This window comes from Monodelphis domestica, chromosome 7 (assembly GCF_027887165.1).
Source record: "Monodelphis domestica isolate mMonDom1 chromosome 7, mMonDom1.pri, whole genome shotgun sequence".
In the NCBI taxonomy this organism is placed as follows: domain Eukaryota; kingdom Metazoa; phylum Chordata; class Mammalia; order Didelphimorphia; family Didelphidae; genus Monodelphis; species Monodelphis domestica.
Window position 1 is genome coordinate 11,911,328 of NC_077233.1, and position 27,537 is coordinate 11,938,864.

The 27,537-nt window shown below is 42.2% G+C and overlaps 1 protein-coding gene across 10 annotated transcripts in view; it reads right to left on the reverse strand.

The window, feature by feature from the left end:
* ERC2 (ELKS/RAB6-interacting/CAST family member 2) overlaps window positions 1-27,537 on the reverse strand; it is a 1,021,362-nt gene that overhangs the window by 985,057 nt on the left and 8,768 nt on the right. For all 10 annotated transcript variants that reach the window (XM_056804190.1, XM_056804183.1, XM_056804182.1 and 7 more), the window contains exon 2: window positions 6,463-7,259. In XM_056804190.1, the coding sequence (XP_056660168.1) occupies window positions 6,463-7,119 (657 nt within the window). In that variant the 5' untranslated portion in view covers window positions 7,120-7,259. The remainder of the gene's footprint in view (window positions 1-6,462; window positions 7,260-27,537) is intronic.

The window sequence follows — 27,537 nt, forward strand, 5'->3', positions numbered from 1 at the left end:
ACAATTTGTCAATGACCTTGGCCCACTCCAGTGCACATGAGGCAACTAAAATTGCCCATTGCATGATATTGTTTATATGCCTGCAGCATGGTTCCTATAAGCTATAAAATATATGCCTCTTTTCTAATAATCAATTGGCATTTTTTAAGCATTCACTATTGGCCAAGCACAATGCTAAGCATTACAAAAATAAAAAATGAAAACTAAAAGTAGACCCTGCCCTCAAGGAGTTTACATTCTTTCACAGGGAAAATTAAAAATAGAAACAAAATAATTCCAGGAACAGACTTCCAGATTGGGGAGAGCAGGGCAAGAATCAGGAAAGGCCTCACACCAGAGAGAGCAGTTGAGTTGAGTTTTGAATGTAGCTGGGGATTCTATGAGGCAGAGATAAGGAGGGAGGCTGCAGATACTTCTTGGGCAAATGCATGAAGACTAGAGATGGAATGCAAGAGTATGAAAAGTTCACAGAGTACAGTTTGGCTAGAAAGTAGAGCCTGTTAGAAAATTAGCATTTATTAAGCACCTACTGTCTGCCTGGTGGATGGAAGGAAGGAAGGAAGGAAGGAAGGAAGGAAGGAAGGAAGGAAGGAAGGAAGGAAGGAAGGAAGGAAGGAAGGAAGGAAGGAAGGAAGGAAGGAAGGAAGGAAGGAACGAAGGAAGGAACGAAGGAACGAAGGAAGGAACGAAGGAAGGAACGAAGGAAGGAACGAAGGAAGGAACGAAGGAAGGAAGGAAGAGAATACATCACTTTTTTCACAGGGGACAAAGCTTCTAGAGGGATCACAGCAGTCCTCCACAATGCAACACAAACTGGGGAGAAGGGGTCGTGGAGTTCATGAAGAGTGAGTGCTTATTTCATCTGTCAGAGCCTACCAGGCAGCATCTAGGGTCCAAGAGAGAGGCCCTTCCCAAGGACTTTCCCAGCAAACTTTTTCCCCTCAGAAGCTTAGCCACAAAGAAAATACAACCTCATTCCAGAGTACCTGCACTCCTAGAAAGACTATTTTCCCCCTGGGGTAGAGAGGAAAGAACTGGAAGCCACCTGGACTAAAGTTGGGGCTCACAGAGCACTCTACCAAGTGATCTGCTTATACTTCCTATATCCCAGCACACCACTAAAATGGGTCTCAATTTTGGCAAAAAGTCATTGTCTAGAGGAAATTCTCCAATACACTGTCCCAAAAAACAAGGAAGCTCCATTAAGACCCTTCCTTTTCATTTCTGGCCATCACAGGGGATTTTACTTTTGAGAAGTGCTTTCCCACCAGTAAAAGACAAATTCTCTTGCTGAAAAGGTTGAGCATAGACTCTCAGGCATATAAAAGACCTCAGAAATCACAGAGCTCATGCCACTCATTGTGTGACCTTAGACAACCTATTTGCCTCTCTAGGCTTTTATTTCCTCATCTCTAAAATTAGAGATTTGGGGTTGGGGATCCCTTCTAACTCTAAATCCACGACCCCTCATTTTGAAGATGAGAAAACTAGGTTCAGATATAAGGGATGGTTGATTGAATTTATGTTCTAGCCATCTGAAGATAGAAACCTACTTCCATGAAGAAAATAAAAGACTTCCTCAATCAAGCTGGGTAGAGACTTCATGGATTCAGATCTCACTATCCCCCATGAATCCCATTCTATATTGAGGCAATTCTCATTGTTAAGAAGTTTAGGGTTTTTTCTGTACCGAGTCAAAATCATCTCTCCTAGTAGAACGCAATCTTCTCATCGGTTCTTTGCTCTACCCTTGGACACCAAGCTAAAGCACTCTAATTCCTCTTCCATCTGATAGCCCTTCAGACATTCATACCAGTTCCCATGCCCTCTCCAACTCTACCAGCGTCTCTCTTCTCCAGGTTAAGCATCTCCAATTTTTTCAACGGATTCTCATCTCAATCAATCCAAAAACAAGTATTTAGCAGACACCTACTAGGTGCCAGGCACTAGGATAGGCACTGCAGAGACTTGGGCTTGAAGCCCTTCCCAGTGCTGGCTGCCCTCCACTGAATTCTAATCCGTTTATCCATGTCTTTCCCTAAACTGCCAAAGCTGGAAATGAACAGGTATCAAGGCAGAGAACAACACCACGGTCACGTCCCCCATTATTCTTTAATTCATTAGCACGTGGTGATCTCTTGTCCCCACTGTGTTGGCAAGGATCACTTGTGACCATTCTTCTACCCTCTTTCTCAGCACACTGTTGCACACCAACTGTTGCCTAGCCACGCAGCCCTCCATTTATATTTGGACAGTGGCTGGCTTAGGTTGGTTTTTTTTACCCCAAAGTGGGATCTTATGTCTATCGCCATTCAAATCCATCTTACTCAATTCCGCCCACCCTTCCAGTCTGTCGAGATTCTGTCCTGTGAGCCATGTTGGGCAGCCCATTCAGCTCCATCATCTGAAATGAAGTGAGAGTGGCTCTCTGCACCTTTGTCCAGGTCACTGACAAACTCCTGCAGAGAGGCCTGGCCAGTTTAGAACAAGTGACCCCAACAAGGTTCCTGATGTCAGGTTTAGGCATGAATACCGTTATTAGTTAGCACTTTATTAAGGCTTCTGTTTAGGGTCAGAGCATCATCACTCCAGAACTGGAAGGGATCTTCCAGCCCAATCCCTTACTTTATGGATCTGGGAAGTGAGACCCAAAGAGGCTGGGTCACTCATTCAAAGTCTCGGCGGTCATAAAAGGATTACAAGGCTGTTCTGATTCCCAGGCCTGGCTCCTTCCAAATGTACCACAATTAGCAGACAGGCAGCTGAGAGGGAGACAAAAGGGAGGCCCTGGAGGACGAGGGTCTGTTGAGAAGAAAAGGGGCACAACTGGGATGGGAGAGGGCACAAAAGACTGGCTTTATCCACAGAACAATTGGGTTGGCCCTGGCCAGGACACAGGAATTCCTCTCACCCTCCCTCCTTCAGCTCTGACACATGTTTGAAGTCCTGTTTTTGAAGGGGAAGGGAAGGGAGGGGAGAGGAGAAGGAAAACCTTTCAAGAGCACTTTCTACAAGGAGTTATTTCCAAGTCTGAATCCCAAAGTCACAGAATCGCAGAGCTGGAAGGAACCTCAGCAGCAATGAGAGACACACCACACCCAAAAGAAGGAAGAGAAAAAGGAGGAGGAAGGAGAAGAAGAATCCCCTTTGACCACACAGCTGACCAAGGATCATCCAGGCCTGAAGCCCTAAGATGGAGGGGAGCTCACGACCTTTCCCCATAGCCCGTTAGCCTTTGGGAGCTTGGCTCTCAACTTAGGAAGCTTTTCCCTGGCCACAACATTACAGTCTTGGAGACTCCCTCCCATTGTTCCGGCTCGGTCCTCTGGGGCCAAACAAAAGCAGTCTAATCCCTCTTCTAAAGGGCACAGGCTTTCAAATAGTTTTGTTCACATTAACCTATAATAATGACCAAGATTCCCTTCAACCAAAAAGAAGCCACCAGCGAAGAGACCTAAATGGAAATGCTGAGCCGTGTGAATCAGTAGAACAATTCAGCTCTCCACTAGGTCTGGGATTTCCTCAGCATCAACGTGGGTGTCCCCCACTCTTTGGTACAGCCCACAGCCCACCCAGGTCCCTTCGGTCTACTGTTCTTTGAGGCAATCCTAATGAAGTTACTGGTCTATTAAAAAGTGCTGGAACCTGACTCAGAGGACCTGGGTCCAATCCTACTCTTCTACTTCCTATATTGTGATCTTGGGCCAGTCATTTACTTCCAAGGGCCTCAGTTTCCTCATCAGCAGTGTTTGCCTGGGGCCTCCATCGGTTTGGGGTTATATGATTTAATTATTCTCATGATCGAAAAGAGGATTTCACTTGGTAATATACATTGCAACACTCAAATTCCAGCTGAGATTCTTCTCAGCGCTCTCTTTCTCCCTTTCTTTCCGTCCCTCGGAGAATATAAATTGCCTAAAGATCTCCCCTTCAACTATAACTGGAATGCCAGATGATCAACGGCTTGAAATGTATTCAGAATCTGCAAATCCTGGTGCCCTCATTAAGATGCCCCAGCAGTGGGGAGGGGAGTCGCCCAAATCACCTTCTTAACCACCTCCATAAACTGGGCCATGCGGTGACCTCCAGGCAGTGGGGAGTGTAATGTGTCGGATGTATTAATTCTGCAATCGGAGTCAAATGCCCCTTTTTAGATGAAGGCTAAGTCGAGATCTGGCGAAGTCTCCAGGGGCAGCTTCTAAGTTTCTTGGCGCCGCTTCCCTTCCTGCCTCCGTCCATTCTCCCCACTGCTGAGCTACTCTGACGATTTAAATATCAAACACAAAGAAAGAGACTGGCCCCCTAACTGGTGCAGATCCCGAGGAGCCTTTGAACTAGAAAGTGGGGGATGAACAGAGCCGAACAGAAAGCCGAAGCATTCCCTCACTTCAGAATGAAGAGCTGCCTTTGTTAGACTCAAGAATTATGGATTTGGGTTTTTAATGTTGTCAAAGCAAAAACGTGGTCCCTTTCTCTATAGGCAGAGGAAGCATAAGAAGGGTGGAAAGTGGATTATCAGTAAAAACCACAAATGCTTGGCTGTCTTATGCCAAAAGAGTCAAATCCCAAGGAAGCAATCAGGAAGAATGTGTAACCATTATGTGAGAATTAAACAATAATCTCAAGAAAAAATGGGTGGGCCTTTGGATAGGCTACCCTCGAGGCCTATAATTTGGGGGTCCCCAGCCTGTTTGGAACTTTCAGTCTGGCATACCTGGCTCTACTGGTGTACCCTGCCTGATCACACTAACTGGTTCCATGAAAGCATGGCTTTAGGTGAAACAACATTCCAGGGGGCTAGTTCATTCAGTGGAAAGGAAGCACAGCAAGCACTCAAGAGGAATGTAGGAATCATAGTTCCACTGTCAGTGACTAATGAACAAGAGTCAGAGCCACACCATCAGGGGAAGCAGGGAAAAGGAAACTGGGATGAGAGACCAGAGCTGTTCTGGCATTCTGGAAGGAGAGGAGAGGAGGATGTAAAGACTAGAGCCATCCATGAAGAAGAGAGCAGGGACTGGGAACCAGAGATATCCCGGATGGGAAAGGGATACAGATGGCTAGGACAAGAGCCACACTGAAGGAGAGAAGAACAAACATAACCAAGATGAGAGGGGGGCGCAGGGAACTAGGACCACAGCCATCCTGGAGGGAAGAGGAGAGCAGGGAGTAAGGACCACAGCCATATGGGAAGGAAAAAAGGGTAGGGACCAGGGACTAGAGATATCCTGGCATGGAAAGAGATGCACAAAGCTGGGACCAGAACCATTATAGGAGGAGAGGAAAGCAGGGAGCATGACATAAATATAATCAGGCAGGGAGTGGGTGCAAGGAGCTAGGACCAGAGCCATTCTGATAGGAAAAGGGAGCAGTGTCAAGGAGTAGGGAACAGGCACCAGAGATATCCTAGTAGATAAGAGACAGCATAGAACAGGGACCAGAGTCATCCTGGGAGGGAATGGAATGAAGCAAGGATCAGCACCATCCTGACAGGAGTGGGGAACAGAGATCAGGAAGTGAAGGCATTCTGGCCAGGAAAAGGAAGCAACAAATGAGGATACAGACTCCCAGATAGGGAGTAGGGATCAGGAATGGGTAACAATGGCCATCCAATCAGGGATTGGGAAGAAATCAACACCTCTAGGGCAGGATTTTGAAGTTGTGATGGGATGTGGGTATGATAGCCTAGCAACATGCCAAGATGCCTCTGACCACCTCCCTCCCCAAGATCATGCAAGGTATGCCTACAGAAAACTTTAGGGCTGGGACAATTTTCAACCCATATGAATAATGGCAGGCTTTCTGAGAGAGTTGGGCACTTGAAGCATATGCTTTGAACACCAAGGTAGTCACTGGGGGTGGGGAGGATTGATGAGTTTCACTCCTTTGGGATCAGCTTCCCAACATCTAGTCCTACTATCAAATTTTTCAGAAAAGCACTGCAAGAACAAAATGCCCTTCTAATGCCATTTTGCCATTGCAAATGGGCCCCTGTAAACATTCCAATATCAGCACTAAGGGGACCTTGGAGATCACCTGCTCCAACCTTCTCATTCCTGAGAAGATGGGAGATTTTCATTCTGACATAAATTGTGTTTATCTCCTGCAGACAGCTGGTCAGCCCCACATTCTGATTAAAGCTGAAAGGGGAAAACCCAACCTATAAAAGCACAGAAATTAAGTGAGCCCATCCCCCTCCTCAGCAGCAAGAAGAAGGACATCGTGGAGGAAGGGGAGGATCCCTGGCTACAGCCTCTCCTCCACCCTACATCTTGCACCCTTCCTGGTGACTCTTTCAAAGGTGGGCACATGGTCTTTAGGCCACAAAATGTCCTCCAGCCCAGGTCCCAGCACCTGCAAAGTACCAACTGTTCAATTAGAAATCAATTAGGAGAAGAGGGATGGGGAGGAGGTGGGGGAGAGAGAGGGAGAAGATAGAACTTGACCTTGGACAAGACCTACCTGATTTTCTTCATGTGAGACTCTCATCTGCTCCTTGAGAACAGACATGCGGGCTGCCTCTTCTTTGCGCAGGACTCTTTCTTTCTTGAGTTCAGGGCTCCAAAATGTCTTGATGCTATTCATGGAGGACCCCAGTTTGCTGTCCTTGATGTCTAGCTCTTTGCGAAGGAGGTCATTCTCCCGCTGCAGTTCCTTGAGCTGAGACTGCAAATCCAGCATGGTGCTGTCCCTCACCTGTCTCAACATGGAAGGAACTTGGTGGTGGTGATGATGAGCCGAAGTGGTTAGACCCCCATGCTGGTCCGTGTAGGAAAGGACATCAGTGTGAGAGAGACCAGCAGATGCAATATTGGGGCTGCTCCCCATGGCTGTGACTCGGCCCCCATACACAGCTCGGTTCGTAGCCCTGCCAAGAGTCATTGTGCCCTTGGGGAAAGTTGTAGATGCAACCCCCTCGTGGTCACTCAAGTACATTGGTCCAGATGTTGCATAGGCTGCATTAAGGGACTGGATGTTTTCCATGGACAATGTCTTACCTGTTCCTCCCCCACCTCCACTACTGGTTCTCCGGTGACCCAAACGAGGAGACCTCGGCAAGCGAGGTGACCGGGAAGGGCTGCCTTCCAAGTTACTGATTGTTCTCGCGCTCCCGTACATGGTTCTTCTAGGATGAGGTACGATGGAATAGAAGAAATGCTATACTTGGGTTTGGAATTGGCCACTATTTCCACAAATGGCCAAGATTTTCACTGCAATATTTTCATCAGCTGCACCAAGAAATGCCTTCCATCAGAGAGCTGAAAAGATGAAAGAAAACAAAAAGAGAATGAAAACAAAATAATTTGAAAGCACCAAACAATATTACAACACATGTCCATAGCAATTTGTTGACAGTGCACTTTCCTCAGGGCACTCCTATGAAGCTGGTTGTGCCGATGTGGTCCCTGTTTTGCAGATGAGAAAATGGAGTCTCAGGGAAGTGATGGGATCAGCCCAAGACTACCCAGCTAGCAACAACAAAAATAAATAAATCATATTTCTCTAGCACTTTCAGGGTTGGAAAATCGTTTCTTCCCAGTACCCATATGAGGTAGGTAGTATAAGAAGTGCCATTTTATAGTTCAAGAAATGAGGGGCACAGGAGTTGTCTGGGTTTATATAACTTATGATGATTTTTTAAAATAATGTTGAGGGGGCAGCTGGGTGGCTCAGTGAATGGAAAATCAGGCCTAGAGATGGGAATTGTCAGGTTCAAATCTGGCCTCTGACACTTCCCAGCTGGGTGACCCTGGGCAAGTCACTTGACCCCCATTGTCTAGCCCTTACGCTCTTCTGCCTTGGAACCAACACACAATATTGATTCTAGGACAGAAAGTAAGGTTTTTATTTTGTATTTTTTAAGGGAAAGTCAAAGGGGATTAAGTGACTTGCCTAGGGTCACACAGCTAAGAAGCATCTGAGGTCACATTTGAACCCAGGACCTCCTCTGGAACTGGCTCTCAATCCACTGAGCCACCAAGCTGCCCCCTGGGTAAGGGTTTAAAAAAAACAAAGTGGATGACAATAATGAGGGCTCATAATGATAACAGTGACTTTACAGTCATTATCTCATTTGATCCTCAATACCACCCTGTCAAGTAGTCTACTGTACTATCCCCAGTTTCCAAATCAAAAAACAGAGATCTGAAATAGAGACTTACCCACACTCACATTGCTAGTGAGCATCTAAAGCAGGACTCAAACCCAGGGCTTCCTGAATTCTGGCGCAGGGCTCCATCCACTAGGTCATGCCCAAACAGTTTTATAAGGCATTTGAGTTTACCAAGGACTTTCCTCCCAACCACCTTCTGAGAGAAGTTCTGGCGCTCTAACCTTCTGACTATATCTCCCTTTACATGTGGTTTTTTGCGGGTTTGGGTTTGGGGGTGGCTGTTGCTTCTTGATTTTGTGAGTTTTTATTAAATATAAAGATATGTTATTTCACCAATGACACGTGATCACAAATTTCCATATAAGTTTTCCCAAGTTATATGATCCAAATTGTCTCCCTCCCTCCCTTCTCTCCCCACTTCCAGAGCTGCCTTTCCAGATATGGGCTATATATGTATTACCATAAAAAAAACTTTTTTTTAACAAATAAGGCCTTTGGAGTTTAAGTGATCTATCTATGGGCACACCACTAGCAAATGCCAGCATGAGGACCTGAGCCAAGCTCTTCTGACTCCTTATCTTCCACTTCCCTACACTGTCTCTCAAGAACATGGCTCAAACCAGAACCATGGGATACTCTGGAACCATTTCCAGCTGATATTCCTCAAATTATTGATGGAATGCAAGTTTTCAATACAAAAAAGGAGTCCCAGTATTTTTTAGAAACCCTTCGGAGCTCCTCAGGAAGTCAAGGAAATCTAAGTGGTTAGAGTTATCTCTAAGGTTGTCCCCAAGCTTCCCTTTCTATTCCAATCCTAGTTAGTGACTCACACACATAGCACAGTGCATTGGAAGTCAGAAGATCTGAGCTCAAATTATGCTTCTGTCACTACCTGTGTGACCCTAGGCAAGAGCTTTTCCCTCTCAGACTCTCAGTGTCCTCATCTGTAAAATGAGACAGTTCAACCAGCTAGGTTCTGAGGTCCCTTTCATTCTATATTAAAGATCTGCTATGATCTATCATGCCCACTGGCACAAGTTAAAAAAAATTTTTTTACACCTACAAAACAATCATCCCATAAATCCAACCCAAAAGATAAAGTAGTTGGGTTGCCCTCTCTACCTCTTTTCTACTTACTACTCAGACTGACTTTCTGTGATTTCAATTCCTTTCAAAGTTGCCTTAAAGAAGATGCATTAGCTTCTTTCACACCCCTTGCCAAAACATTTTCTTCCTCTCCACCACAATTGCTAGTTTTTACTGGAAAGCTGAAGGTCAGCACCTTGGACAGGTCTAGCACCTGAGGTATCTGAGATCTAAACCAAAAGAATGGGGGAGGGAGGTTAGAAGGATGAGGACAATCAGAGAACCTACCTGTGAAAGCCCACAGACTGCCACAAGTGTCTCAGAACTTTTGGGGGTACAAAATAAGGCAATAAGTATTTTCCAAGTATGGTTGGTACTTTGTTTTGTGTTATTTAATAACTGTTACCTACTATATTAAAATCAATACTAAGTATTGGTTCCAAGGAAGAAAAATAGTAAGAGCTAGACAGTTGGGGTGAACTGACTTTACCCAGGGTGTCAGAGAAGTGTCTGAGGCCTGATTTGAACTCAGGTCCTCTTGACTTTAGGCCTGGTTCTCTATCCACTGAGCCAGTTAGGTGCTCCCCAAGTATGATTTTAAAAAAAACAAACAAGCCAAAGCCCTTACCCTCCATCTTATCATCAATACTGTGTATTGGCTCCAAGGCAGAAGAGTGGTAAGGGCTAGGCAATGGGGGTCAAGTGACTTGCCCAGGGTCACCCAGCTAGAAAATGTCTGAGGTCAAATTTGAACCCAGGACCTCCTGTTTCTAAATACACTGAGCCATCCAGCTGCCCCAAATTTATTTTTAAAAGAAATTTTTTAAGGCTAATGAAAGCCTTATCTCGAATAGTCTGTGAAGTGAATAATATATGCATAATTATTTTCATTTTATAAATGGGGAAACTGAGTCTAAATGCCTTATCCATAGTTACAGTCAGTATGTGTTAGAGTCTATATTTAAACCCAAATCTCCCCACATATGTATGTTAATATATCACATTATTCCAACTTATCAGTATTTTCTCCTTCACATAGGATCATAGATTTAGAGTTTTAAGGTCAACACCACCAAACTCATCATTTTGCATATGAGTGAACTGAGGTTCAGACAGGGCAAGTGACCCCCAAAAATCCCACAGACAGAAAATGTCAGAGGTAGGATTGGAACCCAGGTTATCCTAACTCCAAGTCAAGCACTCTTTCCACTACACCCTGCTTCCTCTCATAAAAATGTTTTCAATGGCAGTTTTATAGAGTCTTCCCCAGGCTCCCCAAGCTAATTATATACCTCTTCAAAGATTTTCATATCAACATCAGCTGAAACTGCAAAGGAAAAAAACTAGGAGCAACCTAAACGTCCCACAATAGAGGAATGATTGTAGAAATTGTGGTCCATTAATGTAATACAATACTATAATGCAATTAAGATCAGCAAGAATGAGTAATATCGAGAAAAAAGGAACAACCGTTATGAAATAATGCAAAGTAAAAAAAATAAAAGAGGAACAAAGCACACCAGAAATACTACAGAAGAGGAAAAAGAATGAGAACTGATGAAAAAGAAATCCTGAAGGAGACTTAGAGAAACTGAAGACTTGGGATGTTTTAGGCACTAAAACTCATTTATGTAAATGCAAATCATTGCCAAACAAGTTTAATTCACCACAGTGTTTATTAATGCAGGCAATATGTCATAATGGACTGTTTGAAGGACATGGAGCCAGGAAGATGGCTTTAAAGCTGCCACTTATTAGCTATACTGCCATAAGCAAGTCATCCAACTGCCTGATACACGTTAAGTAGCTGTTAAGTGCTGAAAACAGTGTGTAACTTTTATAAGCCTCAGTTTCTCCATCTGTAAAATGAGGAGGATGATACTATACTATTATGAGAATTCATTTTTCATATACTGTATTTGTTCCTAAATATTGGAGAGAATTACTGTGTATGTGTAGAATTACTGTGTCTAAGATTCAGATCAGAGATACCATCTTGTCTGCTGCTGTCTGTATTTTCTTTATCCTTGGGAATCCCAAGGAATATTTTCTTTTATAACAGAATTTGGTCAATAAGTGAAGGGGAGCAGAATTTTTCCAGTGTATATGCAAAACTTCACCTGTCAGGTTAGGGAAGGGTCTGATGGACCAGCTCTTAATTAGCTCTCACCAATTAAAGAGATCTTGGATTAGTCATGGGAGGGGCTGAAAAATGAGCTCCTGAAAATCTATCTATTAAGCTGCCTGGTGCAGTTCCAATGGTCCTTGGTCTCTGAGAGCCCTGTGGACACCTAGATCACTATAGGTTATGATACTGACCCAAACAACAAGCCTGATATAATCAATAAACTTATATTCTTACCCATAAATCAGTAACTTGAGATAATTTTTATCATAACACTATACTATACTATACTATACTATACTATACTATACTATACTATACTATACTATACTATACTATACTATACTATACTATGCTGTACCACTTATCCCCATAACACAGTTGCAAGGAAGAATCAAATGAGATACTGTCTATAAAGCACTTTGGAAGATGTTTATAAACTCTTACCTTCCATCTTAGAATCAATACTGTATATTTGGTTCCACAGAAGAAGAGAAGTTGAAGACTAGGCAATGGGAGTTAAATGACTTTCCCAGGGTCAAACAGCTAGGAAGTCTGCAAAGTCAAATTTGAACACAGAACTTCTTGTCTCTCTGCCTGGCTCTTAATCCATTGAGCCATAGCTTCCCCACTCCAATAAGATTAAAAACTCCATGTAGATGTGTGCTGCTATTATTATTATTTATTAATTATAGTTATTTTCCAACACTGAGGATGAATGTTTTTCTCTATTCATATTCTTTTCTCTTGACTCCAAAAGTATATATTTCTTATGCAGCAGGCTAGGGCAGTTATGGTGAACCTTACGGAGATCAAGTACCCAAACTGCACCATCATGCCACATGGGAGCCTCCCCCTTACCCCAGACAGGGGAGAGAGGAAGCACTCCCATTGGGTTGCTGGGCAGAGGGATAGGTGATGGGATAGATGTCCTTAGGCACAGTGGAGAGAGGAAGAGAGCAGCCTCTCCCGCATGTGTGCCATAGGTTCACTAACACAGGGCTAGAGTGTGAGATGAAGCTACAGTCAGAAAAAAACTATGGGACGCCCATACGCAGAAAGGAACTCAGAGATTATGTCAGTGACAGCCTGAGTCTGCTCAGGTAAGCAACAGATATACTCCCCATGATGCCAACCCTCACTGGAGATGCAATCTGTGATCATGGAACCTAGCCTCACCAAACGTACCCTCCAGTCATCCTGCACATGAGCTGGGCTTCCTAAACTCTCTGCTATAACCAGCATATCCTTCAGAGAATCACAGCAGATAGCAAAAGCAATTTACTGCAAGAAAAATCTCTGAATCAAAAAGGGATCTGAGAGGCTATTTGTCTGGTCTAACTACTTCTCTTGGCCATAAACTTTCTAAATCAACCTGTACAAGATATTGACTCAAATACTCAATAAATGTCACTGACTCAAAGACTTTCCATTAATAATGACACAAAATAATCAGTATCTATGTGCCTAATACTGGGTGAGCCAAGCTCCAACACAATTTAGAACCCACTATATCAAAGAGATGTATCCATTTCATTGCCAGCAAAGTTTTGTGCTTTGTTTTGTATTTTCTTTGGGATATTTCAGGCACTTGGGTTTTGCTTTGGGACAAGAGATGTGAAAGTAATCTGAGAACAGTTCTGGGATGATCTAACTCTATCACCACTGGCTACATAAAAAAGGGAGGCATGGAGGAAACTAGGAAAGGGGGGAAAGAATCATTAAAAAAAAACTAGACTGGGAAACCAAGGATGACAGCATAAGTGCAGGCTCTAGCATTTATTATCAGTGTAGCCACTGGCAAGTCATAGCTGACATTTATATAGTTGGTTAACAAGTGTTTATTACTTATCAGGTGTTAGGCACTGTGCTAAACCCAGTGGGCACCCAAAAAAAGGCAAAAACATTAACAGAAAGTTTTAAGAGAGGCAGAAAGCCTCTTAGAGATATCACATTTGACAGACACTACTTTTAAAAATCCATATTAGTGACTTCATTAATATAGAGAAGTCCAGGTGTACAAACTCCCTTCACCAATGCAGATGAGCACTTTAATGGCAACTGATGATCTTAGCGCATTGCCTAAAGCATTGATAGGTCAGGTGATTTGCCTGTGTGTAATCATGTAGCCCATATGTATCTCAGAGACAGGACTGGAACCCAGCTCCTCCATATTCCAAAACTTGCCCTCTAGCTGCTACACCTGAGGCTCTGCTTTTGAGACCCTTCAGTTTCCTTATCAAAAATAATGATCCTTGGACTAATTATTTCATAGGCTAATTATGAGAAAAATATTAATCTGCTGTGATACAAAATGCAAGAAAAAAAAAGGCAGTCCCTGGCTTCAGGGAGCTTACATTCTAATGAACAAAGACAACACACAAAAGAGAAATGAATTGAAAAGTGCATATTTCCTTTCTGTGTGGCAAAAATCTTAAGTTAGAACCCAAAGTCAAATTCAACCTATTTCTACATGATCCATTAAAGCAAAACAGCTTTATTCACTCCTAGGAGCCCTTTACCACCTTTATACTTCCCTATAATTTTATGACCTACTAATTTACTTTCGGGGGAAACTTAAGTTTTTTCTAGTTGTTGTCTCCTAATTCTTTTCCAAACTAATTTTTTTTAATCCACAAGAGATAAAAGAAAAGGATTAGCTATATTCAACCATTATATTGCTCTATTAATAATCTGATTATCATTATCCTAGTGGCTATATTAAAATTATCACAATAATGAGATAGTATGAGTGCCTTTGATTGACCTCAAGAGGAAAGCCAATAAACTGTTCTCCCCAAGTTATCTTAGGCTTTGAAGGCAGCTATCTTAAATTTGATCACAACTTCCCCATTATCCTCATCTTTAGAATAAGGGAGCTAACTAAGGTTGAATGGTCTCTGGGGTCCCTTCCATCTCAATATTTCAGAATCCCAACAATGGAGACTTAGAAGGTTCCACAGCAATCACGTAGTTCAAGCTATATATTAAATGAATGTATACTATATATATAAATATACGTATATACACATACATACAATGTACTCAGCAGATTTTCAACTGACCTTAGCTTGAAGACCTCCAGGGAAGGAAAACTCAGTATCTACCTCTCAAGTCTATGACCTTATAATCAATTTAAATACTCTAGCCTAGTCTTTCATTGAGTAGCAGTATAGGATAGAAGACAGGTAGTTCACCATGGAGTCAGAAAGACCTGAATTCAAGTTGCAACTCTGGAACAAACAAATCCCTTAACCCTTCAATATCTCCAGACAATTTTCTATAACTCTAGATTGAAAAGGAGGTACCAATCTATATTGTTAGAGGGAAATTCCATGCCAGGAATTCTCTACACCAACTAAAATAGAACCAGATCCCTGTAGGTTACATATTGACTTAGAAATGCACAAATTAACATTATCTATGTTGCATTGTGTTTGTTTAATTTTTTTATCTTTGAATCTTTTTTCTTTATTCAAAGATGTTTTATTTTCCCAACCACATGTAATAACAATTTTCAATATGTTTCCAAAAATTATAAGATCCAAATTATCTCTCTCTCTCCCTTCTTTCCCCCTCTCAGAAATGGTAAACAATTTGACCTGGGTTATATACATATTACCATGTAAAAAATACTTCCATATTGGTCACTGTTGTAAGAGAATACTCATATAAAACCAAACTCCAAAGCAAAATCATAAATAAGCTAATGTGAAATATAGTCTGCTTTGATCTGCATTTGACTCAAATAGTTCTTTCTCTGGAGGTAAATAGTATTCTTTCGGCAGATGTCCTTCAGAAACGTCCCAGATCATTGTATTGCTGAAAGTAGCTATGACTTTTACAGTTGATCATGGTACAATATTGCTGTTACTGTGAACACTGTTTGTTTGTTTGTTTGTTTTTCTGGTTCTGCTTATCTGACTCTGCATCAGTTCTTGAAGGTCTTCCCAGCTCCTTCTGAAATCATCCTGTTTATCATATCTTAAAGCCCAACAGTCTTCTATCACTAACATACAGCCTGGTTTCTTCATCCATTCTCCAATTGATGGGCATCTCCTCAATTTCGAATTCTTTTGTACTGAGCTTTTATTTCTGTCGTTAAACATTTCCCAATGCCATTTTCATCTGGGTTCAGGCAGTATGGAGGAGTTTTGCAGGCAGTGTCTCTGACTCCACCAGGGAAGTCAGAGGTTATACCTCTTATGAGAAAAACGAGTAAACCCTTTTAGATGCCAGTTGTTCCCAAGAATATTCTTAATTAGGCCATTCCATGCATAGAAAGAGGCAAATGTTACTGGAGATGGGACCAAAGAAATCCATTTTAAAGTGATTTTCCCAATGAGTGCCTCATAAATAAATTTCAAAATTCTCTATCAAATTTTGGTTCAGACGTACCAAATCAAAGATGCCCCTAATGAGCCTATGAGGAGGTTGGCTTGAGTAACTATTAGTTCATAAATTATGCACACACACACACACACACACACACACACACACACACACACACGTGCATTCATGTAGCTGTGGTCTCAAGAGGCTTACAGACTGTTGGAATGTAAACTCCTAAATAAAAGGAATGGGTGGAGCCAAGGAAAGCTTGCTCAGTCTCATCTGAAAGACCTCAGAGCATAATGGCCTCTCAGAATGGGCTATTTTAGGCCAAAAGTACTTCCTGCAGTCTGTTCTAAATTAGGTTAAGTCTAATTTCCCAGATCTCTGCCTCATCTCGTCACCTGAGCAGGACTGACAGACAGTGTGGGCTGGGATCATCTGCCTTCCTGGAGCTCCGTACCCAGGGAGCAATCTTCCCTTTTATTAGCAGTGTTCCCATGTGATTATTCATTTCGTCTGACAACCCAAATTTAATTCCAAACACATTTAAAAACAAGCACAAAATCGCCCTACAGTCTACAACCCAAGAGGGGAGGCAGGCTGAGGAAACGACATTTAGGTCCGGGAGATGGTCGTCCCACCATCCCTCACTCAGAGCTGGTGGTCAGTCCTGGGGGGCAGCATCAGAGGAAGGAACCTGGCGGGCTGGGAAGGGTCTAGAGAGGACAGGACCCCAAATCCACGGCGTCGGAGAATCGGTCCAAGCACCAGCGTGCAGCAAACTTTAGGGAAGACCTCAACAGTCTGATGCAGCTTTCATGGGAAAGAGAGATTTGACAAGTTCTGCTTAGCCTCAGGAGCACAACCAGCAGGGATGGGGGAGTGGGAAGGGGGATTACTAGGAAAACCTTCCACCAAATGGAGCTGTCCCAAAGCTGAACAGGAAGAAGCGGGTTCCAGATCAAGAAACCAGAGATGTTTAGCCTAGAGGAGAGGAGGTTCAGTTAAGGACAAGAGGGCTATTCATGGGGAGGGATTAGACAACTGCCTGGCCCCAGAGGGAAGGAATGATTGAGGTATTTATTAAGCATTTACTTTGCCCAACACACTGGATGTGATGGATAGAAGTTAGAGAGACAGATTTCTGCTGACATCTGGACAAACTTCCTTTAAAAACTGAATTGTCCCAGTGTGGAATGGGCTCCTCCTCTTCTTCCTCCTCCTCCTCCTCCTCTTCCTCCTCAAAGGCCTTCAGACAGAATCTGAGTGTACTTGCTGGTTAGGTGAGGGTGGGAATAGCCTTTGTGCATGGGTTAGACTGGATGGCCACCCTGAGATTCTAGGATTCTATAAACTTTTGTCTGGGTCTCAATAGGGAAAGACTTGCATTATTTCACAGAAATCACTTGAGCCAGTTTCAATAGGAAGAATGAAAGAAAATTTGTCAAATAAATAAGTAAAATGCTAGAGAAAAGGCTACCAGAACACAAAGCAAGACTTGTGAATCTCACAATGCAGTCAGTCAGCCTCAGGACCCTACCTCCCAGAAGGAAAACAAAAGAAGCTGGGCCTGCTTTGAAAATTGCTAAGGACCTCTGGTGAAAGGGGAAGGAAAGGAAGAAAACGAGCCATTTCCCTAATCATCAGTTTTCAATAATCTCTGTCCTTATGGGCTGGAAGAATGAACACGCCACGTAGTTCTCGAATGCCATGGTAACGGAGAGAGGCTGCGGTGGGGGGCACTGGGAAAAGCCGGGCAACAGCCTAGCTTAGCACATCTGCAAGGGGCCAGGGATCTGAAATCTAAGCTCAAGGTCTACCCCACCCAGGAAACTTTCCCCCAGACTCCCAGCCTTCACCTACTTTTCCACCTTCCTAAACCCTTGGTAATTATTCAATTTGTGGTACACTTTTAGGCTGATTCCTGCTCTCCCCTAGGGTCCTACATGGTAGTGGAGGGAGAGAAGGAAATGGATTCCATTATTCAACATTATCCCCTAAAGAGAAAACTGAGGCCAAAGGGAATTAAGTGACTTTCCCAAGGTCTGTCGGCGAGTGTCAGAAGCAGAATTTGAAGCCAAGTCATTGGACCCTCGAGTCATGCCTTTGTTCTATGAAGCTGCCTGCCATCAGGAAGAACTTATTAAGAACCCACTCTGTGCCAGGCACTAGGGAAACAAAGACAAAAATCAGCCAGCCCCTATCCTCAAGGAGCTTATGTTCTCCTGGGGGAGAGAAGATGCTCCAATATGGCCATTTACAAAACAGTTACAAGGTGAACTTGGCATCTGGGCACTGCTGAAGTCCTCCATTTTTTCCTAAGTAATCTCAATTCCTCTACTGAAATGCAAACAAAAGTATTCAAGGAGGCTGTATTTTAACTTAAAATGCAACACTGAAAAGTCTTACCCAATAAGCAACGCGAATCTTGTCCTCAAATCACTGCCGTAAAAAAATCCCCAAAATACGACAAACTTGTCTTGATTATAATAAAGCTTTAGCCTTGATGGGATTTCATAGACAGAACTAAGGGGAATCATGAAGAATGACAATGCTGGCCAAACCATGGGCGTATGTTACATCAAAACCTGAGATCTCATCCGTGAGGACTCTGAGGCTCCCTTTGCTTCTGCTGATGGACAGAGCAGAAACCTTTCCACGGCTCAGTACATGGTCACAAAAAAGTTCCTGGCCTCAGGGCTGCCCAGTGGAGGCCTCTCTGGACTGACCCAGACTGGCCCCTTTCAACAACAGACAGATGAGCTCAGCACCCAGCCCACGGAGAGAAAGTCTTACATTCAGTTCTGGGCACCATATTTCAGGAAGGATATTGCTAAGACAGAAAACGACCAGAGAGGAATCTCGAGGTGATGCTCCGTGTGTTAAAGATTGCATAGCATTGTGATCCCCAGGCCACCTCCCTCTTCTAGTTGCCTACCCATTTTTCAGTCCTGTCCGACTCTTCGTGACCGACCCCATTTGGGGTCTTCTTGGAAGAGCTACTGGAATGGTTAGCCATTTCCTTCTCCAGCTCATTTTCCAGAGAAGGAAACTGAGGCAAATAGGGTGAAGGGACTTGCCCAGGGTCACACAGTGAGCAAGTATCTGAGGACACATCTGAACTCTTGAAGAGATGAGGTTTTCTGACTCTATGCCTGGCATCTCCTAGCTGCTATTTACTGACTTACGATCCAGTGCAGTAAATTTTTAAGGAGCCAGTTTAACAGGGCAAAAGCAGGAAATCAGATTACCCAGGGGAACCTGAAAGCCACACATTCCAAAGGTCAGTGGAGCATCATTTTCCAGCTGTATCATCTACTCACCAAAACTCACATCCTGGGAATACAGGATGAATCAGGGGAAGCTGTCTAGGCACAGCTTGTCAAGGTTCCTTGGTGCTTCTCATTCCCTGCTCAGGACCACAATGCCCTTAAGAGTATTGTTGCAGGGGGCAGCTGAATTGAGAGCCAGGTCTAGAGCCAGGTCCTGGATTCAAATGTGACCTCAGACACTTCCCAGCTGTGTGACCCTGGGCAAGTCACTTGATCCCCATTGCCTTGCCCTTACTTTTCTTCTGCCTTGGAACCAATACACAGTATTTATTCCAAGAGAGAAGGTAAGGGTTTAAATTTTTTAAAAAGGAGTATTGATGCAAACAACTGGTCTACAAGAATACAATTCTCCCTGGTACCTGGCTTCTGTGGGTTGTGGGAAATGGTAAGTAAAACAGCAAATACTCAGATTGAAGAAGGAAGGGGGTCCACTGTCCCTGTCTGCTTTTCACCTGCCAAAGGTCTCATTACCAACCTGGATCCTCCCTGCTTTAGTTTAACCACTTGGCTTTCTTTTCCAGGCCTTTGCCATAGAACCTCCTTTCCTTTCTATAATTCAGAATGATGTGCAAGCAGAAATATGCAGGCAACTGCAAGTGGGCTGAGTCTAAGTTTAGCTGCTAGATCTGGGAGGGTGACCTATAATCTATGTGCTGGGATTGGGGAGTTGGTGTTGCCTTTGAAGTATACACTCCCTCAGACACTTACCAGCTTTGTGACCTTGAGCAAGTTATAGCCTCAGGCTCAGTTTCCTCTTATGTAAAATGGGAGTAATAATAGCACCAAACTCCTAAGGCTATTGGGAGGATCAAGTGACATAAAGCATGTAAAGTGTTTTGCAAACCCTAAAGCACTATATAAGTGATAGTAATCATTATTTTTTTAAGACAAGTAGAAACCGAAATCAACTACAGGAAGGAATACTACAAATCATAATAATAAGAGAAATGCAAATCAAAACAATCTTGAGGTTTCACATTCAAAAATTGGGTAAAATTGAAAGAAGATTGAAATAGCCAATGCTGGAGGAGTTGTGGAAAGACAGGCACACTGCTATGTACTTGTCTAACTACTCCAAAAAGAAATTTCTAATCATACTAAGAAAGTGGCTTAAAACAGCCATACCTGTTGACCTAGAGAATATATTACTAGGAGGCCAAAGACATTTTTAAGTTCTACACTCCCCAAAATAGTCAAAGCAGCATTTTTTGTGGGAGCCAAGAACTGGAAATGAAGTAGATGCCTATCGATTAGCAAAGAATTCAACAATCTGTAGAATATAAATGTAAGGGCATACTGTACCATAAAAAATGATGAATCTGAATAATAGTTGACATTTACATAGCACTTTAAGATTTGCAAAACATTCACATGTGTCATCTCATTTGATATGAGGGATTCAGCCCATGAAAAGACTTATTTGAAGTATATGCAGAGTGAAGTAAGCAGAATCAGGAGAGCGATATACACGATGATTACAATGTGTAGGGAAAACCTATGAAACAAAACACTATGTGATTATAACCACCAAGCTCAGCCCCAAGAAGAAATAAGAAAATGCATTTCTTTCCCTGCTTGGCAGAGGTAAGGGTCTGAAACAAAATGAGTACAATGTAAGGCTCTACCTCAGAGACAAAGGAAGAGGAAAAGGTCCATCTGTTCAAAAATACTTATAGAAGCTCTTTTCAGAAGGTCAAAGAGCTGGAAATAAAGAAGTGCTGCTTATCAACTGGGGAAGGGCTGAACAAATTATGGTATCTGAATATAATGGAATACAATTGTCCCAAAAGAATAACAAAAAGGGTCTTTTCAGAGAAAGTGAAGAAGACTTCTATAAACTGATCCAGAGTAGAATAAGCAGAACCAGAAGGGCAATTAAGATAGCAGGGGTAAGATAAAGAGCTTTGAAAGCCTTAAGATGGAGCCAGACCCAATGAGGACATCTCCTACTTACTTCCTACCAGAAAGATGGCACACTCAAGACACAGTATAAGAGCTATGTCTTTGGGATATGTCAAGTCACAGGAATTTGTTTTGCTCAACTACACACAATTGACAGCTTCTCTAGTTACTTTTGCAGAAAAGAAGAGATAAAGACTAGGCAGTCTTTGGAGTAGCTTTGCATGGCTGGACCCCAAAAAGAGTTCCCATTAATATGTACGATTTCAGTCTGCAAATAGAGCATTTTAAGGACTTATAGTTGGCCTTATGACATTTAATATTTTTATCAATGGTTCCAATAAAAGAATAAATGGCATACTCAGAAAGATCTGTGATCTCATTAAGGATCCCCTGTGGTCCTGTATGCTCCAATAAGATCTGCCACTATGCTGGGGGAAAATGTTCTTTCTGACTTTCTCCTGACATCAGGGAGGATACTAATAGAGTTCTCAAGCTGCCTGCCTATCTATCGTCCCTTACTTTTGCCATGGGATGAGTCCATCTTCTTTTTCATGTCTATATTTTCCGGCTGACTTTCTTTGCTCCTATGCTTCAAGGTTTCCCATGGGTAATATACCACAGCCCACTCACTCCCATCATACATCTCTCCATTGCCATCAGTATATTATCCATTTGTATTGCTCTGGTGAATTGTAGTGTTCCATGGTTCACAATCATATAATACCAGTTACTTCGAATATTGTTACTTACAAGATAGACCTCTATTTCTTGGTGAAGTTTGAGGTAACTAAAGGAATTCTATAATTTACTAAAAGCAATAAGACTACTCTCCTCCTTCTGTTTATTTGGGACATCAATCCACTGTCCATTTGTTCTATCTAGTGCTAGAAAAAAATTCCCAACGGAAAAGCTCTATAGATTTGCTATTAAGCATATGTCATAATCTGGGTAATAGTCTTCATCTGCTTGGTTTTCCCTGTGTAAATGATTAGACCAACCATTTTAAGTGTTCAAAGATTTATTCCAGGAATTTCTACAATGTTCTAGAGTTTGATGCAATCAGAATAGGATACTTATCAAAATGAGAGACAAGCTGGGATAACACAAAGCTTTCCACATTCCACCCATCTTCTAATAAACTGGTGACATGACTTTTTCATAGATAAAGGTGTGAACCTGTTCCTCTTCTGCTCAAGGAGCTCCCATGGCTTTGTATTAGCTCCAGGGGAAAATATAAACTTGTCTGTTTAGATCTTGAAGTCCTTAAAACATTGAAATCAACCTGTCTCTCACTGTCCATTGCTCACCTTCTTTCATTGTGACCCAGACAAACTGATCTTTTCTCAGTTCTTCACACACCGTTCTCCATCTCTATTCCTTTGCACTGGCAGTCCCCCATGCCTGGAAGGCACTTTCCCCTCATCTCCACCTTGTCCCTAAAGAATTCCCCTATTCCTTAAGGACACAGTTCAGAAGCCATTTTCCACATGAAACCTTTCCAGATTTTCCCTACCTGCTAGAATACATAAGATTACAAAGGAAACCAGTTAGGCTGAAATAGTTGCCAAAACAAAATTTCAGTTCACAGATCCCAGGTTAAGAACTCCTGCTCTTGGATGAAAAAATACAATCAGTGAGGTCATTGTATAGTCCAACAAATAGTGTATATTCCAAAACACCTTTTATTCTTTGTTTCCTTTTCCATTTTGGCCACAGGAGGCCAATCATGCTGTCACCATATTCCCATCATTAAAATGTCTATCAGCCCATTGAAAATGTAGATTACCAACCTCAACAGTTCCATTGACAATCAAGTCTAATAAGATGAGAAATCTGCTTTCAGAGAGCGGCATACATACGTTCTAACATACTATTATTGCTTCCTTCCATGCTGGTATATTTCTTCCAACACTTCTATTTCCAATAGTAATTCATTAGGACATTCCTTTGTAGACTTTGTGCTCTCTGATATCAACCTTCAATATTTCCTAGGATGGCTCTAACCAACCTAGTTTAAATTGATCCACGATCCACTAAATGTCAACACGCAGAGATTTCCAAACACAACTGGTCACCTCCATGTTCGAGTTCGAACCACTAAAAGGCATGAGAGTATCCTTCCAGAGCAAACTTCTCCGAGCAACTCACAGAGTAGTTCAGTGGATTAAGGGACAGGCCTAGAGATGGTATATCCTAGGTTCAAATCTGACCTCCAACACTTCCCAGCTGTGTGACCCCGGGCAAGTCAGTTAACCCCCATTGCCTAGCCTTGACCACTCTTCTGCCTTGGAGCCAATACATAGTATTGATTCCAAGACAGAAGGTAAGGGTTTAAAATCATAGATAGATAGATAGATAGATAGATAGATAGATAGATGGACGGACAGATAGACGGACAGACAGACAGACAGACAGACAGACAGATAGATAGATAGATAGATGAGTAAATAAATGAATGAACAAATAAATGAATGAACAAATAAATGAATGAATGGATAAAAATAACAGCATAGATGAACATTAATGTGGTATTTCCTAAGTCAATTTTCTATTTGAGTTTGACCCCACTGTTCTAAGCAACGATGGTTGATGTTAGGGAGTAAGAACAGTCCAGAACTAGGGTTGGAAGACCTAATTTGAGTGTCAACTCTAATATTTAAAACTATCACAGGAACATCAGTTGGCATAACTGAAAGGGACTTCTTATAGCTCTTCAGAAGATCAAAAATGAGATATTACCTTATAATCATAAGACATTATCTAAATGTTTTCTAACTATTCCAGAGGCCATGGAGCATAGTGGAGAGAGTGCTAGGCTTGGAATCTAGAAGATCTGCATCCACATTAGACTTGTAATGCTAATAAAGGTTATGAAGAACAACTCACTAAGCCTAGAAATCATAGGGCTAATAATAGATGATTATCTGGAGCTCTCAGTCCTTGCCAAAGTGACCACCTTGTTGTATACAACCGTACAATTCCTGGTCCATGCTTTGCATGAGCTGTCTCCCACAGTTGCAATGCTAGCTCCTTTCATATTTCACCTTGTGTTACCAACTGGGTCAGGCCTTTTAGGATATGTTCCTCTCCCCCAACCCACCAGGAGTTGCATTTGTATAGTGTATAGTGTACATCTCTGCTCATATATACATGAAAGACCTTTTCAGTTGTACAATTTAAAATGAGATGGTCCTGATCTCACCACTTTGCCATACACAAAGAAGCTGAATGATGAGGTGCAAATATGGCTTTGTCTCTTTAGGTTGTCTTTTGCAGAAAGATTTCATGTAAAGAAGTAAAGAAGATTTCATGGTCATTTTTGCTGTTAGGTACCAAGTGTTTCCTTTTGGAACATCTAAAATTAATAAAACAGAACGCAAATTCCTCCAACAGAAATAAATTCATCATATGTCAGAATGATTTCCTTTTTTGTCTTCAGCATAGAGTTTGACCCATAGTAGGTGCAAACATTCATTAAATATTTGTCGAATACATAAATGAGGGCAAGGATTTTGACAAATTATCTGTGGGGGCCCAGTGCCTAGCATAGGGTTCTGAACACTGCATGACTTAATACATTTTGCTGAAATAAAGTCATTAAGATGCCCAGGTACCATTTAGCATAGGCAGCATCATTTTTTTAGCTTTCAGTAGCTAGATTCATAAATTACCTCTGAAGTTATAAAGGCAAGAAATTTGGTCAAGCATACACAACTTTCTCAGACTTGGCCCTTCTAGTCACCACCTCTTCCTGCTGTTCTCCACATTATTAGTCTAAAAGAAATCAAGTGAAGTTCACACATATTAATTCAATTCAATCAACATTTATTAAGTACCTACTGTGTGCAAGGCGTGTTAAGCATGGAAGATGCACAAAAGAGGCAAAGACAGTCCTTAACCTCAAGGAGCTTGTTTCTTCAATGAGGGAGTTCCTCTCTCTTTTTTGACCCACCCACTTGGAAGGCAATAGTCAAACATGGGGGACAAGTGAAAAAATGAGAAATAAATGATATAGCTCTTGGCCAGTCAAAACTTGAATTTGAGATCAGACACACAAGAGTGGAATGATGGTAGATTCTTCTTACCAGAACCTGCTTGCAAATTAAAATTAAAAATGTAGAAGGGTGAGAAGCAATTGGAGCTTCTTGCCAATGACAGTACACAAAAGGAAAAAAGAGAGACATCAAGAGCTGGCAAGACCCAGAGAGCATCTCTGAACTATATCTGCAGAGGAATTGGCAGCAGAGTCTGCCATGCTATTGGCTATAATGGACAAGATTGTGAATTCTGATACCCAAGACGATTGCATTGATGCTGGGTACACCTGCTGCTCTGAAGCATCAGCCTGAGGCCGAGCATCTTCAACCACATCTTAAAACTACCATAACACTGTTTGAGGACTGTCTGGGTTCCAGAAGAAGCTATGGGCATCCAGCAGCATGGTGTCTCTTCTATTACATAGAGCTTATTTTTTATTGAGTTTATGCAAAAAGTAAAAACATCATATTCATTTAAACATAAGTTTGTTTTTTGGGGTAGGCAGTCAACTCCACTATGCCAAGGTCATATGAGTAAGACTTGGTGAGAGATAAAAGATTTATAGCAAAGACTAAGTTTTCCAGGAGGTAATATAATTTGATAAATATATGCTAACCACACCCTCATCAATGTGAGGACTCCCAGCCATAAAACAGATCCCAGTCCATTCATATCTCCTCCACCTCTGGATTCGTAGAGGTATCCTCCCCAAGGAGTCTACCCAAAACCCCAGAGGCATTCATCTAGATTAAAAGCCATGGCATAGATACCAATGGAACCCAAAGACCACCCATCACCCAGCCTTTGGCCTCATTTCATGGTTAGTTTACCTTCTTGACTCATGTGTCTCTGGATAACATTCTTCATTTTGCCTTTTGTGTGCAGTTTTTTTTTTTCCCAACTGCCATGTGCCTCTTTGTCCTTTGGCCAAACAGAACTCCAATTCTTAATCTTATACAACATGCATGATGCACAGCAGGAAGCTACCTAATCTTTTTCTAGTTCCATTTTACTTTTAAAAGATTTTGTTTTTATATCATTCAAGTATATTGAAAATAGATTTTTCTTCTCCATTACCCAACAAAGAAGACCATTCCTTATAAAATAGATTAAATAAGAAAGGAGGTGGAGAATTCAGTAAGACCAATCAACATATCAACCCTTACTGACAGTAACAGCAAAATTCCATAGCCTTAGTCCCTCACCTCTGCAAAGAAGGGAGGAAACTATATTTACCCAACTCTTCTCTAAGGGCAAGCATGGTCATTCCAATTAGGCAGCATTGTTTCATGTTGGGTATCTGTGTTCTCTCCACTTATATAGTAAATATGCATGTAGTTTTCCTAGCTCTGCTTACTTCTCTCAGCATCATCAGTTAGTTAAAAAATAAAAAGTTGAGCACACCATTTTTACTGCCTTACATGGGAATAAACAGTGTCATTCATCTCTTTCAGCCTTAGCCTACCCCTAGGACAACGAGGGAACAATGAATATGTCCTCTTCTGAGACAAGAAGAGTAAAAAATATGACTGTTCTACATTCACCCAACATTAATCTCCTATCTTGGTGCTTCTATATTGACTCTCCACCATGCTTGGGATGACCACCCTCATCATCTCCACCTCTGGGAAACCCTCATTTCACTGAAAGCTAAACCAAAGGGTGACGTTCTACATGAAGCATCTTCTAATCCCCCTCCAGCTTCTAGTGCCTCCCTCCTGCCCAAATTGTGTGTGCCTGTGTATACACATGGATTTCTTGCATATACCTCTCTATGTACATAGGGTTTTCCCCCCAAAGAACATGAGCTCCTGAGGGCAGGGCGTCTTTCGCTTTTATCTTTTCAGGCAGCACCTAGCACAGTGACTAGGTTATAATAAGAATTTGACTATCCTTTTAGTTGATTGACTGACATTCAGTGAAAGGGATCCCACTAACTCCTACCTTCACCTCAGTGCTGGACAGCTCCAATTATCCAGAAGTCCCAGTCACAGCCATCATTCCAGAGAATGAAGTACCCTACCTGACTCCTGGCAAGGAGGTCATGAGCTCAGGAGGCACAAGGAGGCTTTGTTTTGGACATGGCCCATGTGGGAATCTGTTTTGCTTGGCTGTGTGTATTTGCCACAAGGGCTTCATTTTTCATTTTCTCCCCAAAGGAAAGAGAAGTAGGGCAGAGAAAATGTAGATTTCATAATTTGTTTAAATAAATTAAATTTAAAAATTAAAATGAAGTCCCTGATCACCAGAAGCCTCACAGGCCAGGAGTCCAATGAAATCCAAGGAGCAAATGAAATCTCCCTCCCTGTCCCCTGTGTGGTCTGCCCTGCCTCCTTCTACCATATCACTGTAGTAGAAATGGAAAAGAGGAGACAACGTCATAGTTGGTGGCAAAAATCTATAGCTAAGACAATTTAATTTTTTACAGCCAATTACAGCTCTCCCTCCAGGCAATAAGTTAGAATACTTCTGAGGATGTGTATTAAGAAAGAATCCATCCCTAAAGAGGGCTTGTTCCTATTGCTCTTCTCATGCCTTCATTGTACTTGACTCAGGCTAACAAGAAGGTTCCTCAGATTTGGTTCTGGGGCAAAGAGGTTGAAATC